General features: G+C 40.5%; 1 protein-coding gene across 6 annotated transcripts in view; it reads left to right on the forward strand.

The window, feature by feature from the left end:
- Window positions 1-19,356, forward strand: part of CSRNP3 (cysteine and serine rich nuclear protein 3) — a 199,457-nt gene extending 180,101 nt beyond the window's left edge. For all 6 annotated transcript variants that reach the window (XM_032880342.1, XM_032880344.1, XM_032880343.1 and 3 more), the window contains 2 exons: window positions 14,956-15,252; window positions 17,333-19,356. In XM_032880342.1, the coding sequence (XP_032736233.1) occupies window positions 14,956-15,252; window positions 17,333-18,394 (1,359 nt within the window). In that variant the 3' untranslated portion in view covers window positions 18,395-19,356. The remainder of the gene's footprint in view (window positions 1-14,955; window positions 15,253-17,332) is intronic.
- The last annotated feature ends 1,953 nt before the right edge of the window (window positions 19,357-21,309 follow it).

Consider the following 21,309-nt stretch of genomic DNA (forward strand, 5'->3'; position numbering starts at 1 on the left):
TTTTTTTTTTTTTTTTTTTTTTTTTTTTTGCAAAACCTCATATCCTTACCTTGATTTGGTTGAATCAACCATTTTCATACTTGTATTCATAGACCAAACTGGACATTTTACACAACAGACCACCTGCTGAGGCTTTCTTTTTCTTTTAAGCAAAGATAGCAAAGTGTCTTCACTGAAAGCAATGTGGAAAACCTGACACCATTTGTTTATTCATTCCATAAATATTTGTTGTTAAGTACTATCACATTTTAGACCCTATGCTTGGGCTGGGCTAACTGGAATCAAAAATAGATGTGGTCCCTTCTCTCCTAGAACTTTCTTAGCAGTAGGAAAGAAAAATATCCATCATGTAGACAAAATCAAATCATAGCTTCATTAAGTGCTATAAAGGAGAGTTGCAAGGGGTTATGAAAGTATGTAACTGAGAATTGGTATGGTCCAGGGGTCAAGGCGGGTTTCTTTAAGGGAGCGACAACTGAACTGAAATCTGAACAACTAACTAGGCCAAAGGGTTGGCCAGAGGGGCTCGGGCAGCAGCAAGAGCCAGACTGCCTTGTGCTGTAGGAAGCACAGTGAGCACACAAAGTCTAGGGGGACTGGAACAGGGACAGAAAGAATAGGTTATTCATAAAGTAGATTATACATGAAGGAGGCAGGACGGGGCTTTGTAGATCATATTAAGGCATTTTTTTTTCCTCTTCATCCTCAGAGCATCAAAAGTCATCCAAGAGTTTTGAGCATGGGGTCCGGATGGTAGAATAACAAGATCAGGTTCATGCTATGATGTGAGGATAATTTGGGAGTAAGGGCTGCCATGCTGGTGGGAGACATACAAGGTCAGACCAGTTAAGAAGCTATCGCAGCAGTCCAGGAGAGAGATGATGGGAAGTTAGACAGACCTGTGGTAGGGGAGATGAAGAGAAATGGACAGAGGGAGAAGTGTAGTAAGTAAAATTAAATAGTTCCTGATGACAGTCTGGATTTGAAAGGAAAGGAAGGATCTGGTTAAGAATGAGTCCTAAATTTCTGGCTTACAAAACTGAACAGGTTGTGGGTAATAGTGCTTTTCTCTTTGAGGAGGATATGGCAAGGAATCCAGGAAGAGGAGCGGGTTAGGGGTGGGACTGGAAGGGAAGGGATAGCTAATGAGATTATTTTTGGACATCACTGATTGGGAGAGGATTTTGACTTACTAAAGAGATGTGGAGGAGGTGTCCAGGCCACTAGAGATTAAGTGGAGAGAAACACAGCTCAGAAAACGTCTTTATCCAGCAAAGGTGATCTTTAAGTATGTACGGATCCATCGACCTCTCAATATATAGGAAACGTTCTCTCATCATTAGCTAATGACAAAGGAAATGTTTTTTAGGTTGTCCATGATACTGAACATAGGGAGCTCTTATTAAATAGCTGAAGCACCAATAAGCTTGTGTTACCTGTAACTTCAGTTCCCAGTACACAGTCAGGCAGTGGACGTGTGCTGTGTGTTTTAAAGCACCTTGTTTTTATGTATTTTGCAATTTATCTATCTGCCTTTTTCCCAACTATGTAAGAAGGCAGTTGCTTAAATTAAGCTGGGAACAACCTAGCCTAGAACATGTCTCATATTTCCTTTGGTGATATTTTTGGCAAATTTCGTTGGAAGTCTCCTAAGATTTTTTTGGTAGCAATCCACTATTATTGTTGTGTTTCATGATTGCTTTGCCTATCCCTTGATTTAATAATAATTCTTAGATTTGCTTCTGAAATCCACTCTCTGCCTTTCTAACCCACTGTAAAACAATTCTATGCCCAGTCCAAGAACAGAGTCACGCTCCAAACTCAATATTGGCAAAACAATAGTAAGGGCTGCCATTCATTAAGTGATTTTTATTTGCCAGGCATTCTGTAAACTTTATTCAATTTAATCTTAACAAAGACCCAATGGGATAGGTAAATTATGAGACCATGTGTGCTGAAGAAAAAGAAGCACAGTGATGTTAAACACTGACTCAATAGAAAACTGATTATATTATCCTGTTATTTCCTATTCTAAAATTAATTGATTATCCCTCCTAGGCATTGGGAAAGACAATCTCTGTACCTATAGGGAGTCGTACCTTTCTGGAGTTTGGTACTGTGTGCAATGGGTTTTTAACAGCTGGGAGACTATAATTCTATCTGAGAACCAGAAGATTTATTGTGGTGAACTTTGAGGCACATTATACATGTGATGAATGTTAGGAAAAGCCGCACACCTACAGGAACCTTCTATATGAGGCAGTAATATATTCTGATACTGTAATTTTTATTCAGCTACTTTTATGCTTTTTCTTTAATAGGCTGAAGAAGAAAAGAAGAAGCAAAAAAAAAAGCATTCTTCTATTGATTCATCCCTTTTTTTTTTTATTGTGCTTAGTGTTGGAAGTTGGAGAGGCAGTCATTCGAGTGGGTGTCATGGCTTGGTTTGTCATTGATAAGTGAAAACATGCAACTTTCCCTTTTGGTGAAGATATAAACAGAAGACATTTGGATATCATTGCTCCTTTCAAATGAATACCAAGCAAAAACATAATGGGATTCTAAGGTGATCTGATCTTAGCCTCTCTGTACGGAAAATATTTAGAAACTCAGAAATATGTCACACGAACCTAATTAAAGAATCATAGCAGTGTGGACCAGTTTGCTAAAAAAAAATCTGAGAAGACCAAATGAAGAAACAGTTGTATATTTTAATTATAATTCCTCTAGTATATTAACTTTTATGATTTTTAAAATATCATTGGCTATACTTGTCTAAGGTTTAGCTATCCAAAAATCTGAAATTAGCTCTCCAAAAACATTAGCTATCCAAAAATAATCACTCGGATACTTGAAATTTCACTTTTAATGTAACATTTGTCTTGAAATATTAATATCTCTGGAGTAAGTAATAAAATAAATATAGTTAGATTGATTCCATTATTTTGACTGGGGCCATAGGAGGGTCGCTGGCACAGAGAGGAGTCAAAAGAGGAAAACAAGGAGTGTTACAAACTTCATTTTGGCTTTGACTGGAGGAGGTCCTCTGTGAGTGGCAGTGAACTATCTATTGAGTAAGAAGAGAGAAGGTAGCATCTGTCAAGACACTTTCCAAAGTCCTCCCCATGGATATCATATACAAAACCACAGGAAACTCATTGGACATGGAACTTAGTAGTTTCCTTTTTCCTTATTTGAGAACAAGCAGCCTAGAAGTTTCTCTTTCCACTGCATCTCCAAGTCATTCCAGGGTGTTTCTCTAGGTTCCAAATAGAGAACTCACTTATGCAATGGCACCCTTTCTGATGGGGCCTTTCTAGTGAGAGGTTAGTAAACAGAAACATACACTAACCTCTTCTTGATGTTCCCTTTTGATAAATATTTTGGAAACAAAAAAGAATAGGAATTTAGTTTCTCATTATAAAATTGCTTCTTATTGAGTAATCTGCCTCTTAATCAAATTATGAGTTAGACACATTGGAAAGTAGTACATACAATTAGATGTGTAGAAGAAGTCCAATTCTATTTGGGGGTTCAGGTGTCTTTTTTGTTGGTGGAGTTGGTGTTCCAAACTTTGTCAAAAAAACAATCAATAGAGAAAGCTAAATGAATAAAATGCTTGTTCCTAGAAGAAATAGCTAGCTTTAGATTTCTGAATTACAGAGAATAGTCTGTTTTCCCCGTCAAGCCCATTCAAACATGTCATACTCTTCACAGTAATCAAGGCAGTCATCTTAATACTATACTCTTTTCCAAATTAAGTGCTTAGATTTCATCATCTGCACCACATTGTTGAACAATTACATTAGGCTTTATTCCCATTTCACGTATATCTGTAAAACGCATTAGGCAGCCACTTCTATTCGAAAGAGCCTTGGCATTTCAGTTTGCCTCTGGGTTATATCTCCCTGGCTTCTACTACCTGGTTCTAGGAAATTTAATTTAGCTTTCACAGCTTTGACTGGCTCTCCATCTCAACGTTTTTTCAACCTTGATTGTTCTCTTTCTTCTTTCTGAGATCAAGGGTCTGTCTCCACTCTGGCACCATTTACAATTACTTCCCAGAGTTATATAGTTTTCCCAATTTTTCAGTCACGAATGTGTTTCTTGAGTGATGCTTGGTTGTTTGCTCTCTGTCCTCATAAAACAAGAGTTGCCAGGTGGTAACTCTTCCTTTAATAATCAACCTTTTAAAAAATCTCTATCTAAATTTTCTTCACCTGAAATCTTATGTTTATGGTCATGCTTTATTCACTTAGTGACTCACCCATGGGACATAAGTCTCCACCTTCACCTCCCACCATGTTCCTCATATCCCTTCAACAGTCTTGTGATTTACTAACCTCTAGGTGACTATCCCAAATGCTCTAGAAGATATAAAGGATTGAGGGTTTGTGAGAGATGGTTGGCACAGGCTGTTATATCAAATCTACAGTTTCCAAACTTTTCGAATGTGTCTTTTAACTATTTTGTCACACTATAGTTCTTTATTAGATGGGTCAGAGTCTGGGCATCATGGTATTTTTTTAACCCCATTTATCCCTACAGAACTTTTCTGTTAGACTCTGGAGAGATTGCTCAAAAGCATGGTGAGTGCAAGTGCTTCTGGAAAGTATCCCTAAATGGAGTCCTGCTCCAAAGCCAAATGAAAAATTTTGATATTTGCCAAATACTTGTCATGACATCTGCACAACCCATTTTGACAAGCATAGAAAAAAGACACCTAACTGTAGTGATGGAGACTGAGAGACTGTGCTTTAGCCCTAGGGTAAATGTAATACAGTTAAGAATATGTTCTTTCAAAATACTGCTGGTATTTTAATTGTAATGGAACAATTAAACATGTGTAACCAAACATTTACATTCTTCCTATGCAATATACTTTGATCCTCTGGTTTCAGAGAAGTTGATTGAACTGATTCTCCTGATTAAACTAGAGAGTGCATCAACTCATAAAAGTTGCTCACTAAGGTATATTGTGCATGTATCTTCTCAATGGTAGCTTGAAATCAGCCATGATGAAACTATTTACATCATGGAACTTGACAAACACAACAGATTAGAACTCCCCCCCCACCTTTTCTTTTTCAGACACACCATTGTTAAATATTTATCGGCACATTGTTGGATTCATTTGGCTTAACAACCATCAATAAAAGAAGCAGTGCTGGTCTAAACCAGAGGGAGGATAACAGAATATATGAAAGTTTATATGTCTTATATGTTGATATTATCATCCTTTCTGATGACTTTGGTGGTGATATGCAAGCCACAGACACATTATAAATTCAGGTTGTTAAAATTCTTACAGATTGACAAAACAAGCAAATCTGCCTGGTTCTTGGAGGGTATAATTAAATTGGTTCCAATTTGCCATCTGCAATTAACAACTAATGAACAGAGAGTGATACTATAAGATTTGACAGAATAGCAAAAGAATATGAATATTTTTCTTTATTTTGCCAGAGAATTAGTGACTAGATTGTCTATCCAACTCATAGCACAAAACCATGTCCAATACAAAGCCATTTACTGCACATCTTTGATGACCCAGAGCACATTGCTTTTTGAGAGAGCCAATTCTATTTAGCCAGCTTTAATTGTTAGAAATTTCTTCTTTGCATTGACCAGAATGTTGCCATCTATTTCTAACTTTTAACCCTAATTCTGCCCTCTAGGCACACAGAATAAAACCTGCCCCTGTTCTCCAAACTCCCAAGTGTTTGAAAGCAATGGTGATGGCTCTGCCAATATTTGACAAGTGGGTTATGTGGGCTCCATATGTTTTTTTCTGTAGGATTAGACATCCTCAGTTCTTCCCATTAATCCTCCTAAGGCATGGTTTTCTGACATTTTTCACTCCCGTTACATTCCTCTGGATATAGTGGTGTTTGTTGATGTCTACCTCAAAATGTGGTATTTGATCTGGACATTGTACTCCAGATGGAACCTTTCCAGTATATAGGAATGTGTTACATTATCCCCTCCCAGGTTGTGGTTGCTCTACACCTGAGTATACACTGAAGATACAGTAGCTTTTTGGAACTTGATCATTTTGTGTGTTCATATTAACTAAGTAAAAGTAGGTAAAAGAGCAACAACAACAAGCAAGCAAATAGGGGTACCTGGGTGGCTCAGTGGATTAAGCCTCTGCCTTCAGCTCAGGTCATGATCCCAGAGTCCTGGGATCGAGCCCCGTGTCAGGCTCTCCGTTTCTGTCTGCCTGCCTCTCTGCTTACTTGTAATCTCTCTCTCTGTCAAATAAATAAATAAAATCTTAAAAAAAAAAAAAAAAAAGCAAGCAAACAAACAAAGTCCAGGTAAATCGGGTCAGCATCATCACACACCTTAAATCTTTATACATCTCCAGGCAAGAATCCTGTTTAGTGCTGGACAGGACACACAGAGAGTGATCAATAAAATCTGTTCTTTAATTTGAATAAACCTGATCTTGTCGTCCTCAAATATGATAGGCCCATCCCTTAGTCTTCATCCAAGATTAAAAATTGTAGTTAACAAGACAGGGTCAAATTCAGGGTATCCTCTCAGAGCAGTGATCCTCAAGAGGAGAAGAGGACTCTCCCCTTCATCATCCCATCATGACCTCCGATGAGACTTGCTGGTGTATGTGCCACACCCTGCTTCCCAGTCTCACCAGTGGTGAGAAAGAACTGAGCATTCCTGTTATTCCCTGTTATTAGAGACATTTTCAACTCTTCAAATAACTAAACATTCAAGTATCCAACCATACTTATTAATCAGTTTGCATTTTCCCTTTTTATGTAAAGAGCATGATAAATTTTGCCTGAGAATCACAGGATTAGATTAATGGTTTTCTAGTTATGTTCCATGAGGTCAGGGCTCTATACCTTATTCCTGCTTTCGTCTATTGTATAGTTTGAGGTTCTGCGTGGAGCTTAATTTGACAAATGGACATTCTCACTTTAGTGAACTCAGACGTAACTCCAGTAGTCACTGCTCTCTTTCTTCAAATGTACAGAGACCATCTGTTTAAATAATTCTAGAGTATTACCTAGAATTAGTTTTTCTTTTAAAACAATTCACTCCCATTTTTTTTAACTTTTTTTTTTTAAGATTTTATGTATTTATTTGACAAAGAGCGAGAGAGGGAACACAAGCAGGGGGAGTGGGAGAGAGAGAAGCTGAGTAGGGAGCCTGACAGGGGGCCTGAGCCCAGGACTCTGGAATCATGACCTGAGCTGAAGGCAGACGCCCAACTGACTAAGCCACTCAGGTGTCCCATTCACTCCCATTTTGATCATCTTTTGATTCTTTTCCCCATAGCACTTCACACATATTAAACTGACCAACCATAGCTTCAAGCTTTTTCATTGCTGGAGAGCATGAATGGCCTGGGCCTGGGGATTCTTACAGAAAACAGCTGAGAACTATCTCACTGTCTCCCCACCTCTTTTTTATATGTTAAATCCTTATTCTTTTCTTATCTTTTCTCCCATTTCTGGTTTGAAGGTTTTCTCCTCGAGAGAGCCCGTGGAATCAGAAGAGGAACTAAATAACTCTTCTTCCTGTCTTTGTCTCTAGCCTTCCATTTCACTTGTTTATCATTTCCTCCTCCCTGCTGCTTCTATAACTTGCATACATATTTTGTTGCTCTTCCCACACTATATCACATTTATTGCATGATTATCTCTCCACCAGGCTGGAAGCCCTTTAGATGCCAGAACTGTCACAGATCTGTAAGTTCTGACACTTGGTACAATGGCAGCAGTATGGTGATTAAGCATACATTCATTCACTCACTCATTTGTTCAAAAATATATGTTAATCAATTACTGTCGGACTGCAGTTAACAAAGGGCTGGGGAGGGACGCCTGGGTGGCTCAGTGGGTTAAGCCTCTGCCTTTGGCTCAGGTCATGATCTCAGGGTCTTGGGATCGAGTCCTGCATCAGGCTCTCTGCTCCACGGGGAGCCTGCTTCCTCCTCTCTCTCTGCCTGCCTCTCTGCCTACTTGTGATCTCTGTCAAATAAATAAAATCTTTAAAACAAAACAAAACAAAAACAAAGGGCTGGGGACACCGTATCAGACTTAATCTCTGTTCTCAATGCATGCACATTATGTTGGGGGAAATATACGTGAAGCTAATCACCAAAAATATTATATTATTTCAAAATTAGACGGCATACTGTGCTAATTAATTGCAGGCCAGGGAACATGAGTTGGAAGTTGGCTGGGAAAGTTCAATAGTAGTAGCTATCACTTGGACCAGCTTCTTCTGTTGCCATCTCCATTAGAAAGTCTGCCATCACATGCTCACAAAATGGGTGCCCAGAGAAATGTCATTAATCTTCAGCTTGCTTCCTCTTGTCTTCTGTTCTGAGCTCTACTCCTCTGTGTCTGAATCATATTTTTCATTTCTGAATGAGCTAAGTCTAAGGACGCTTATACTGCTCTTTTGTTTACTACACCATAGTGCTGGGATCAGTGCTTGGAATATGGCTGCAGCCATATCCTTTTTTCCCTTCTGTATAGAGTTCTACTGTTCCCCTAAGAATTCTTACTCTAAACTGCTCTCAAGAGCCTGGCTTTAGCTCTGAGGTCAAATAGAGCTGAGTTTGATTCTAAGTATAATCACTAGTGAGACTTTGGCAAATTATCTTCTCAAGGCTCCTGTTTTCTCAACTATTAAAAAATTTTTTCATAAGATTGTTGTACAAATTAAATGAGATAATTTATATAAAGCATAGAGCCTAGTTCCTGGTTTTCAATATATGGTAGCTTGGGTCATTCTTAACATCATTATCATCACTGTAATAGGCAGTAATCTGTGTTTGTGGAATTGAATTATTTTCACATTCTTATTTCTTTCCACTATCATTTTTATGTGTGCTAATAACTCTTTAATAACCAGGGGACTTCATTACTAAGAATACCTTTTAACTGCTGGAAGGGAGTGGTTTTATTTTTGTGGGTTTTTTTTTTCTTGTTTTTAGCATTTTAGTCAATCCATAATTTTCAGTAGTGTTTCCCTCTCCATAATCACCTTGCAATGAAATAGGTCTTTCAAGTAATTAATTCATCCAAATTTCATTTCATTGGAATTTGTGGTGGAATTCATCTCTACATGACATGGGGGAAAAAAAAAAAAAGAGGCAGGGGAGTGAATGCTGACTTTCAAATTTGAGCCCCTCTTGCTTTGTACTTGACCTAAAGCAGTCTGAGAATCATTCCACTGCTCCTGACAGTAATGTATCCCATCCTTCAAGTGTATTTAGCTGGGCCAAGGTTTTACTCTATTGGGCTTATGAAATATTTGTTCATACTTTTTGGTACAAATCAAACAGATTTGCAAAATTAAGGTGTTCAAATTCTATGTAAAGAAAGTTATAGTCCTTTCAATTATAAAATGAGTTTGGGCAAGTTTATATAGTGACTCAAGAACTAAGTTTTATCTTAATTATCATTCTGGAACAAAGCAAGTACACACACACACAAATACACTCTAGAGTCTTTGACCTGGATATCCTTCTAATATATATAGATAAATGCACACACATGTAGGATAAATCTAAAGATCAAAAATCAAATCATGAGTTAGGTCATTACTTATCACCTCTAAAGTGACTAAAGCAGGGGAACAGAGGAGCTACTCTCTGGAGGCCTATAATTTATTAACTTTTTGTTCTTTGCTTGTGGACCAAGACAGGAAGTGGTCCTGTGTTAATCTAGTCATCTGAATAATTAGTAGGCCATTAAAAAACCATGCTTTGTTCCATCTCAGACCTTTGAAACTATATTCTTGCTGAGTGTGGAATGTCTTTTCCTCCAGTTGGTCATCTCACTACTACTCCATCTTCAGAGTTAAGCTTAGATGTGGAAGTCTTCCCTTCTCACCCCACCTCCAGCCCCCCACTAGGTGCCCTGTGTTCACTCTCAGCTAGAAAATTCCTATGAACTGGACTAAAATTACTAGATTCCTCATCTCTTTCCTCCAACCCATTGAGATCAACACCTGCATCTTGTGCTCTGACATAGCTAATGCTTACACACTAAGTAAGCACAAAGACTATTCAATATACTTTAATATATAAAAGTATATATATAAGTGTATATATAGTGTATATTATATGTAAGTGTATATATGTAATATCATGGCAATTAAGAGCACAAGCTGTGGAGTCAAATATCTAAGTTTGTGACTTGCTGTCCACCCTATTTCTTGTGACCTTGGACAAGTTATTTAGCACCCTGTGCCTCAGTTTCCTCATCAGCTAAATAAGTACAATAATATCTACCTAATGAGATTTTTGTGATGCTCAATGAGTTCATACAGGTAAAGTGCTTAGAGCAACACCAGGCACGCAGAGTCAAAAACTGCTCTTATTAATATCGTTGCTCTCATCCCATCTCTCTCCCACCTCCCTTTCATCCTCAGCTCAAGCCCTCTCTCTCTCCTCCTACACACACATGCACACAGAAACAAAAGCAGGTTTGAGGACCAGCATTATTTGGTAGTTAACCACAGTGTAATTAAACATTTTGTATTTTATTTTTATTTTATTAATTTTATTTTATTTAATTTTATTAATTTTATTAATTTTATTTATTTAATTTTATTAATGTAATTAATACATTTTGGCAAGTTTTGTTTTGTTTTGTTTTGTTTTTGTTTTGTTTTTTGGGTTTTGGGTTTTTTGTTGTTGTTGTTTTTTTTTTTTTTTTTTGTTTTTTTTCCCAACATTACTTTGGGAAAAGAGTTACTGAAATGGAAGTGGTCCACATCCCAGACTCTCTTCTAAGGTATCTATCTCAAAAAAGAGCATTCCTTTGAATGTGCTCGTTAATCTGTATGCGTTTTTTTTGGTATGCATTTTTTTTATAAACAGGATAGGTTTTTGGATATATTGTGTTTAATTTTATGTACAAGTTCTAGTACTGCCTTGTCTACCATCAGAAACAGGGAAAAGCATATTAAATAGGGGTCAGGGAATTAAGTACTAAAGCATGTTTTGGAGAGGTCACACAATTAATCTCGACCTCATTACTTTATAAAATAAGGAAGGACCATCTGATGAACTAAAGCCTGAAAATTCAATGAATCTATTTTGAGATAGAGAAAAGACATTTAAAGGTAGCACTCATGTTGACAGAGAGATAAATGTTATATATGGATCTTATGGAATCTTATCCAACCATGAGATATCCTGCCATTTGCAACAAACAGATGGACCTTGAAGGCATTGTGCTAAGTGAAGTAACTCAGACAGAGAAAGACAAATGCAGTCTAATAGCACTGATATGTGGAACCTAAAAAAGCAGAACTCCTAGAAATAGAGAGTAGAATAGTGGTTGCCAGGAGCTGGAAAGTAAGGGAAATGGGGAGATGTTGGTCAAAGGCTATAAACTTACAGTTATAAGATGAATACGTTCTGGAGAGCTCATGTACAGCATGGTGATTGTGGCTTACAATACTGTGTTACACACTTGAAGGTTGTCAAGAGAGTGCATCTGAAATGGTGTCATCACAAAAAAGAAGTGGTCATTATGTGGTACGATGGCAAGAACAGCTAATGCTACAGTGGTGATCATTCCACAGTATATAAGTGTATTAAAGCGACACATACAACTTAAGCTTACACAATGTCATATGTCAATTATGTTTCAATAAATTTGGGAGGAGGAGAAAGAAATGTACAAAATGAATTTCTTGTGAGGACGGGTAGTAGAGTAAAGAAGTCGGGAGAAGTAGGTGAGGCAATCTTGAAGACTTTCTGGCTTCTTTGGGCCAGATCTTGAGAGCATGATGGATATGAGTTATGCTCACTGACTTTTTTTCCCTACTGCCCTAATATAAGATGCTTTTGAAAATAATCTATGTAATGCACTGATTTTAAATAGCATTTAAAGTTAGTAGGTTTGGCCTGGGTTTTAAAGGAACAAATGGGCACAGACTGCAGGAGGGACCAGGGAGATAAAGAATCTCTCTCAGTGGCTACCACACCAGAAACTGTGAGGAAGGGGAGAAAAGGCAACTGACTAGGATGAACACAAATATTTCCAGTCTTCATTAGAAATGGCAGAGATGGGGCGCTTGGGTGGCTCAGTGGTTTAAAGCCTCTGCCTTCGGCTCGGGTCATGATCCCAGGGTTCTGGGATCGAGCCCCGCATCAGGCTCTCTGCTCAGCAGGGAGCCTGCTTCGTCCTCTCTCTCTCTCTCTCTGCCTGCCTCTCTGCCTACTTGTGATCTCTGTCTGTCAAATAAATAAACAAAATCTTAAAAAAAAAAAAAAAGAAAGAAAGAAATGACAGAGATGAGGGGTGCTTAGGTGGCTTGTCGGTTAAGCATCTGACTCTTGATTTCGGCTCAGGTCATGATCTCAGCATCCTGAGATCCAGCCCCACATGAGGCACGGCCCTCGGCAGGGAGTCTGCTTGGGATTCTCTCACTCCCTCTGCCCCTCCCCCTGCTTGCACTCTTCCTCAAATAAAATAAATAATTAAAACTTAAAAAAAAGATGGCAAAAATGTTAGTGGGGAGGTGAAGAGGAAACCTTGCCAGATCACCTCAATGTTAATGTGAGATTTTGCAATCTGGATTAGGCCCCTGGCGGGTTCCTAAAACAAGAATTAAAACAGTATGGAGCTCTGCGTGAGTTTTTAGATTCTTAATTGAATTTTTATCTTGAAATGAAATTGTTTATCATAATTTAAATATGTGGCACATATTGAGGTGCAGATTGTATTTCTAAGAGCACTTATATTTGGAATAAACATGATCTCTAATTTATTTGAGGTAACTTTTTTTTAAGTTTTTAGATGCCAATTGGTAATTCATATTTCCCTAACAATTTTCACTAATATGTGAGTAGCTTTTTATTATTTTTTTTTAAATCAAGCCCTGTTGATATAAAATGGAGAGTTTTTCTTTGTTTTGTGATGTTACCGGTTGCTTGAGGGAGCATAAATATAGAACACAGAGATTAACTAGAAAGAAATATTAAAAATGAACCATGCTCTCCAAGTCCTGGCTGTTCTGTGTGAGCTATGGAGTCAGACCTTGACACAGCTCACATAGGCCAAGAATTAATGAAAACAAATCTAAATGCCACAAAGGTGACAAGGTGAGAAAGGTAATGCTTCCTATTTGTTAGTGCAGCTTTACCTATCACAGAGGATTGAGTATGTGCTAGGTAATTACACACCTGAATTTCCTGGAAAATCAGATCTTCACAGATAGAAAGATGCTTATGCTTCTATGAGCAAATGAGAATTAACAAAAATGATAACAGCAATCAATCAAAGTAACTTCCTAGTAGTGGACATCACAGAAACGTGGAAACAGGTCAGCCAATACGGCATAAAGAAATGCCAACAAAGGAAATGCATTGCAGATCCCACTGAGAAGCAAAACCCCATAAAGGGGAAGGACCATTGTTGCTAGAACACAGACTTAAGGCTCTGAATTATTGAAAAAATATAATTTAGTGGCTCTTGAAAATGCAATTCAGAGGCCCTCTGTAATACATTTTAATGTACACTTCCTACTGTATTGTTTCCTCTTCTTGAGAGTGAAGACAAGTCTTCTATTTGTTTTCCAATGTATTCAGAGTTTTCCGTTTGAGGTTTTGGTCAATAATAAATATTTTTATCTAAATGTTGGACTTTCTCCTACGAAGATCAAAGAATGAAGTCTGATGTCTGAGTATTTTAATTGTGTAGTAACTGAACTGTTATTAAGATTAAAAAAAAATAGCACAGGGGTGCCTGGGTGGCTCCATTGGTTAAGCGTCTGCCTTCAGCTCAGGTCATATCTCCGGGTCCTGGGATTGATCCCCACATTGGGCTCCCTGCTCAGCGAGGAGTCTGCTTCTCCCTTTGCCTCCACCCCCCCACCTTCCCCCTACCCGGCTCTCTCTATCAAATAAATATATATTTTTTTAAATAGCCTGGTAATAATTACAATTAATGAAGTTTATGAAGTAACAACTTTACAAATTAAAGAATCAAAACGGTGTCTATATTTAGAGCAGGCCCTTACAGAGGTTCTACATTTATTCCTGTGCTACTTCTCAGGATGGGTTCCTCACTCATACTCAGAGAAAACGCCTCTCAGTGCTTTTTTATGAAGGAAACATAATATGTGCTGGTGTAACAGTAAGAAGTGAGCTACTGACTCAGGGTTTACTGATGGATGAAATTAATTTAGAAAGAAATATAAATAGAAGCACATAGTCGTAAGTAGATGAGACGTAGCTGTCCACAGGAGCTATGACGCAGACGCTATTGCTTGGGGCACAGGTTCAGGTGAAGTCCTCTGAGGGCTGGGTTTATTGTTTGGCTGCCCGTTGGCGAGAGCCTGCCAGCGCTGCCCTCTGTTCCCCATCTTTCTGACAGCACACTGACCTGACTGATTACTTCATATCCAGCCCTCATTCTTGGAATGTTCTGTAGGGTAACCATGTTTGTAGTCCCAACAGCACAGTGCAGCACGATGTTATTTCCTAGTTCATGGTTTTGCCCGCGTCCCAAAAGACAGAGTGGTTATTTCAAGGACATGTTTGCTGATTTACGCGGTGGTGGCTTCTGCTAAGATGCCGTCACCTCTGAACAAGGACACAATTATTCCACCATCAGAGCTGCCCATCACGAACTGAGTCTAAAGATAGCTTTCACTGATGGGCATGGTCACCTTTGGCCTTTTTCACATCGCACTGGCTAAAAGCTCTAACTCCTTACATTAGGGGGTTAAGAGTTCCAATTAAGTCTTCAGTTACCAGTGCATGTAAAAGCCTATCATTTTGATGCCTTCCTTTTTCTTTCCTGCGACTTCTCCAAAGAGAAAAATAAATGGAAATAATAGGACCCACAAACACTCTGGATTATGGGACATGATGTTTTATAATAGTTTTAAGCATCAAAGTAGGGATTTGAGACCCTGCCGATGCTAAGTCCGTTTGCTGCTTCGTGTTTCTAGATGACCAAGAACGGCACGGTGGAATCTGAAGAAGCAAGCACTCTTACTGTGGATGACATTTCGGATGACGATATTGATTTAGACAACACGGAGGTAGACGAGTACTTCTTTCTACAACCCCTGCCGACGAAGAAAAGGAGAGCACTGCTGCGGGCCTCGGGGGTGAAAAAGATTGATGTGGAAGAAAAACATGAGCTGCGTGCCATCCGCCTGTCGAGAGAGGACTGTGGCTGTGACTGCCGAGTGTTCTGTGATCCAGAAACATGTACCTGCAGCCTGGCAGGCATTAAGTGTCAGGTAAGGATCTGGGTTTCAAGGACTCCAAAGAGGAGACCTCATACACACTCTGCCTCCCCTCCTCCCACCATGCGGCAGAGAAAGAAGTTTCTCCCATACAGGAAGAAGCTTTGCAGCAAGACAAGACCCGTGGTTCAAGAAGAGAGAGATATTAAGTCAGGGACCTTTCTGGGTGTACATAGTACACTGATACATGCACGATACATGGGAGAGGCAGCCCTAGCTGTAGCTTAGTCCATCAGAATCACGTCCTCTTGGATTCATGTATTGTACCAGCTTGTTGTGGGTTTTTACAAGCACTCAGGGAGATCGTCACATCTCTGACATGGGAGTTTGTGTTTTCTGATCCATCTATGGGGTACGAAATGACGACAGGTTAGAGGTGGCACGCACGGGTGCGAAAATGACAGGACTGGGACTTAAGAAAATGGAATTCTACTCCTGGCTCTGCTTTCTGCCAGCTGTGTGAAATTGGCAAGTCAGGTAAGCTTTCTGGGCTCAGTTTCCTTATCTCAGAAATGAAAGGGCTGGACTGGATCGGTGGTTGGCAAACTGTGGTTCACAGGACAAATCTGGCCTGCCACCTGTCCCTGTAACTAACACTTTAGCGCAGCCCAGTCATTTTGTGTCTTTTTGTTTGTCTGTTTTGGTGTCATCCGTGGCTGCTGTCATGATGTTACGACAGCAATGAGTAGTTGCCAGGGACACTGTAGGGCCAACAAAGACTAAAATATTTCTTTTCTGGCCCTTTACCCAAAACAAAACAAAACAAAACAAAACAAAAAAGGAAAAAGGAAGGAAGAGTTTACCAACCCTTGGACGAGATGATCTTCAAGTCCCCATTCATCTATGTGATTTATGCTCTAAGATTAGTGAAGTGTCATTATTTTATGAGGAAACGTGCCCTTTTTTATAAAGATAGCCACTCAGGCAGGCCAAAAAAGAGGATAGTTCTCATCGGTTAAACAGTTGCTTAAAGTGGATTAATAGAAAAGGGATTAATGAGTCAGAAAGCAGCTATAAATTCAGGCTCTGTCCTCTGCCCCTACTTTTTACTGAAACCAGGAGACAGGGCTGGAGTGTGCCTTCTCCTTTGTGGCAGAGGAAAGTCCCTGCGCCTGGGTAAGGCTGCAAGCAGAGCCAGTTCTTTCTGGGTGCCTGTGCTCTGGTCTGCATACAGCTGAATTGGTAGCAATTAGCAAATGTCTTAGGAGGGCCCTTGGATTGCCGTGAATTCCGCCTATTATCACCTGAGTGACGAGTTCAGTCCTGTGACACTTGGTGAACCCAAACACTCTGCTGACGGAGCCCAGTCGCTGTAATTCTGGGGTATGGTGACATGAACATCCCTTTCCCTCAAGAAGTTTGTAGTCTCCTGGAGTGAGGAGGGGGAAGGGGAGAGCCAGAACCTAAATGCATGGGTCCACCAAGCAGAGTCATAAATGGGCACTGCTGTCCCAGCCCTGCAGGACACATACAAGCAGCATGGACCAGGGATCCAAACAAATGGAAGGAAAACCAACATGGACGAACTACTAGGCTTCCTGAGACCAAGGGGTGTCAATATGGCCATGTCAGACAAAAGGTTCGTTTTATAATAAGCCAAGAAGAGGGGGTTGGCCAGTATGGAAAATGTCATCTAATTTAGCTTAAACATAGCAGGCAAGGGATGGGGGCAGTAAGTTGGTGTCGTTTAAAATCCGGTGTGTGAGCCCTTATGCAGTGGAAGTGAAGGGAGCCTAGGGGAAGGAGCGACTTTGAAATCATGGGAGCAAAAGATGTTTGGGGGGGGGGCAGTAGAAAGGAGAAAGAAGAAAGCACAAGAAGGGGGTCAGTGAACTAAAACTCCACACTTAGAGCCGGAACTCATTTTTAATTTGAATACAGGTTTTAAACCCCGGTTGACTCCCTCGTTTGAAGTCTTCCCTTGCCCTCTTGGTTTCTCTGCAGCCTGCTTGTCATTTGCTCTGGCGCAAGTGGGATGAAGTCATCCCAGACTCAGAGGGGTTGCAGAGAGGTACTGGCGTTTTCCGTGGTCGGTGAGAGTTCCACGGGGCTAATCTGTGTTCTTCCTTCCAAGGTGGACCGAATGTCTTTCCCTTGCGGCTGCACTAAAGAAGGATGTAGTAACACAGCAGGTAGAATTGAATTTAATCCGATCCGTGTCCGGACTCACTTTTTGCACACAATCATGAAACTTGAACTGGAGAAAAACCGGGAGCAGCAAATCCCCACGCTGAACGGCTGCCACGGCGAGATAAGCGCTCACAGCAGCTCCATGGGCCCCGCGGCGCACTCCGTGGAATACTCCATCGCAGACAATTTCGAGATCGAAACGGAGCCCCAGGCGGCGGTGCTGCACCTGCAGTCGGCCGAGGAGTTAGATTGCCAAGGGGAGGAGGAGGAGGAGGAGGAGGACGGCAGCAGCTTCTGCAGCGGGGTCACGGATTCCAGCACGCAGAGCCTGGCGCCCAGCGAGTCAGACGAGGAGGAGGAGGAAGAGGAGGAGGAAGAGGAGGAGGAGGACGAGGACGACGAGGACGACGAGAAGGGGGACAGCTTCGTGGAAGGTTTGGGTCCCCATGCGGAGGTCGTCCCTCTGCCTTCCGTCCTCTGTTATTCCGACGGCACGGCCGTCCACGAGAGCCACGCGAAGAATGCTTCTTTTTACGCCAACTCTTCGACTCTGTATTACCAAATCGATAGCCACCTTCCGGGAACGCCTAGCCAGATCTCCGAGAGCTACTCCGAGAGAGATCCTGTGAAGAGCGGTACCCTCTCGCTGGTGCCTTACACCATGACCCCGGAGCAGTTCGTGGACTACGCCCGCCAGGCTGAGGAGGCCTACGGCGCCTCCCACTACCCCGCTGCCAACCCCTCTGTCATCGTCTGCTGCTCCTCTGCCGAAAACGACAGCGGCGTCCCCTGCAGTAGCTTATACCCCGAGCACAGGTCCAACCACCCTCAAGTGGAATTCCACTCCTACTTGAAAGGCCCCTCCCAGGAAGGGTTTGTCTCCACGTTGAATGGTGACAGTCGCATTTCAGAGCACCCTGCGGAAAATTCGTTGAGTCTGGCAGAAAAGAGCAGATTGCACGAAGAGTGCATCAAATCACCCGTGGTTGAGACGGTCCCCGTGTAGTAGCCTAAATGCTTCTGGGACCGCCTCTTCTCTCATGGAAAGCTCTGTATTTCGTCGGATTTCCTGGGCCCCGTGGTGGTTTAAACTGAGGACCAAGAAAAACCCGGACTGTGGTGAATCTTCCTGACTGTATTTTGTTTTCTCCTTTCTAGCTGCGTGACTGTGGCATTGCACAAATACAGTCTCTGTGAGGATTTTAAAAGATTTCCGACTGTTTTGATAGAAAAATGCTAATTAAAAAAAAAAAAAAAAGCCTATCTCGCAGTTGCCTACCTGTCAAACTGTGTGAAACCTGTCAAGCTGTGTAGATCAGAGCTCCAAGTTTTGGATTATCGGGCCTGTGCAAGATTGTTAACTAAGACTGGGAAAGAGTAAGATTTAGAGTCCTAATTTTCAATAAATCTGAAGATGACGGTGACTTTTTACTGTAAAAGTAATTATTGTAAGAAAAAGATTTAACCGTTCCATGTGTATTTTATTTATGGTAGCTAGAAGTCACGTTTTGATGAAAATGAACAGCAGCATGTTCTTTTAAGCTGAAGACACACAGTACCACCGAGCACGCCCACATGGATTACCTCTGGAATCCATTCACGTTTTTATGATCATGACTGATCAGATTTGCAGATACTTTCTTAAGGGTGAAATAGGCCTATTTTTGCTATTTTGGACAAATAAATGAGTCTATATGTGCAGGTCCTTACACAGTTTTCTCTAAAGTTAAGAGTTAGGACAATCCTCTGGTGAGGGTCCAGTCATTGCCCTCCCTCAGTTGACTCCACAGAGATGGAGGTAGAAGGAATTGCCTTTCTTTTTTAAACGGCATCATCTTGGTTCTTAGCTTGGACAGCACCTTTAAACTCTACTCCCCTACATCCAAATGCACTTTAGTGCCCCTTCATGGTACCTTGTGAGGGGTGGGGACTGAGAACCCTTTGAGATGAAAGTCTAAAAAAAAAATTTTTTTTTTAAATCTGTAACTAGTATAAGGTTCATATAATTAATATAGAGGAATCATCCAATGATACTTTATGAAGGAAAAATGACCTATTTTCCTTCGCCACTCTGAAGACCTAACTCGGTAAAAGCAGAGGAGGCAGAGGAAACCTCGAAGAGACACATCCTCAGCGACCAGCCTTTTCTACAGCGTGATCAATCCATCTCTACAAAATGAATATATAAGGAGATTTCCTTTTAGTGACTAGCTGATTGAAGGGGGGGCCTCTACCCAAATACTCAACTAGGCCTTACTTTTCTGAAGCGTTTTGATTTCTCTTGCCTGGAACAATTAGCAGAACAGTCCAGAATGCATTGAATACTTTCTAATTACCTCATGTTCTCTTATTAAAGGGGACAGATAGAAATTAAAAACATGCACTCCCCACCTTTAGATTATCTGCACTTGGTTCGTCGGAGGACTTCTAAGATCCCGTTTTCCTGTACATTAATTTACCTAAATAATGTGTTCGACCTTTTCCCCCCAACGCAATATGACTATGCTAAGTCTGTTTCCTATTTTCGACCTTCTGTTGTTCTATCATTTCACATTTTATGCCTCTTTGAAATGTGGACATGCCTTGCTATTCAGTGACTGCATCGCTAATTTTTATGTCTTTTAGACTTAGGTGTTTAGAAATATGGATATAAATATATTGTAGATCTCAGTTCCTTAAAAAATACTATTTTGTTTCATTGAGCTTAAAAATGTTTGATCTCGAGAAAGTCCTCCAATGGAAACGTTTCTACTAAAACTTGATTTGGGGAAAACATGTTTCTTTGGCAGCTCTTCCACTGTGCATTTGGTTCCTGCCCTGTCCCTACCCCTCCAGGGGGCCAAATTTATAACCATGAGTGTTAACATTAAAGGAGCTTTGGGTTTGTCCTTATGGAAGTAGCAGTAATGAGGGCAGGGATGTGACACTTGAATGATAAGCCCTTCGGGTTAATCAGATTAGGGTTTTGCTCAAATCTCCGTAGTATATCTCATGTTGTCTACAAAGTTACACTTTTTAGTGCTTGATTTCCAAAATTGTTTCCCTTATCAATACAATCTAAAGAGCACAGGCCCAAAGAAAAATGACAAGAGGCTACTTACTGTTCCTTCATTTAGGCATGTGAAAAAAATCACATGTGCCCTATTTGTGGGACTGTTACAAGCCCTTGAAGTATTTACTCGTGAAGCAGTCAGCATATCTTGGAACACAGACTGTGGCAGTGGTAGGGCAGGGGGAGAAGTGACCCTGGCTGGGGCAAAGTTGAAGGGTAGAATGTCCGCCCAGTTTCTGCAAGGGTAGATACTTAATTTGGTTCAGCTTTGTATTCTCAAGAAGGTTGATGCCTACTTGTTCGTTTGGCTAGGTCTCTGTTTTGTAGCTTCATTTCCAAAAGGATGCTTAACCTAGAAATAGGCAAACAAAAAAATCAGAGCTCTTTCCCCTATCTGTCCGATTGGGGTTGAAAGTCACTGTGCACAGAAGGATTAACCTTCCAAACACGATTTCCATTCCAAATTTTTATTACATATAACCTAACCCCTAAACATCTCCCACAAACTACATATACAAATTACCTATTAAAATACTCCCATAACACACACACACACAAAATGTATACCACACCGTGGAGAATGACAGATTTTAGGCAACGGCCATTAATAAATACTGTGTTTTTCCCCACCCTAGAACTTGATTGGGTTTTATGATAAAAAAAAATAAGGTCTAGAAAAGAGGATAATTTGTAAAGCTATAGTCTGAAAATGTTGGGTCAAAGTTGCAAATAATATTAATGATGGATTCATTTCTTTGTTACTTCCTTCCCAGAAACGCTGAAGAGAGCACAGTGTTCCATCTGACAATTTTTCCCCCTTAATAGCCCTTCTATTCAACAAAAACTGCCCACATACCAGGAGAGCTCCA

Source organism: Lontra canadensis, unplaced genomic scaffold, assembly GCF_010015895.1.
Source record: "Lontra canadensis isolate GAN:19392208 unplaced genomic scaffold, GSC_riverotter_1.0 scaffold69, whole genome shotgun sequence".
Lineage (NCBI taxonomy): Eukaryota > Metazoa > Chordata > Mammalia > Carnivora > Mustelidae > Lontra > Lontra canadensis.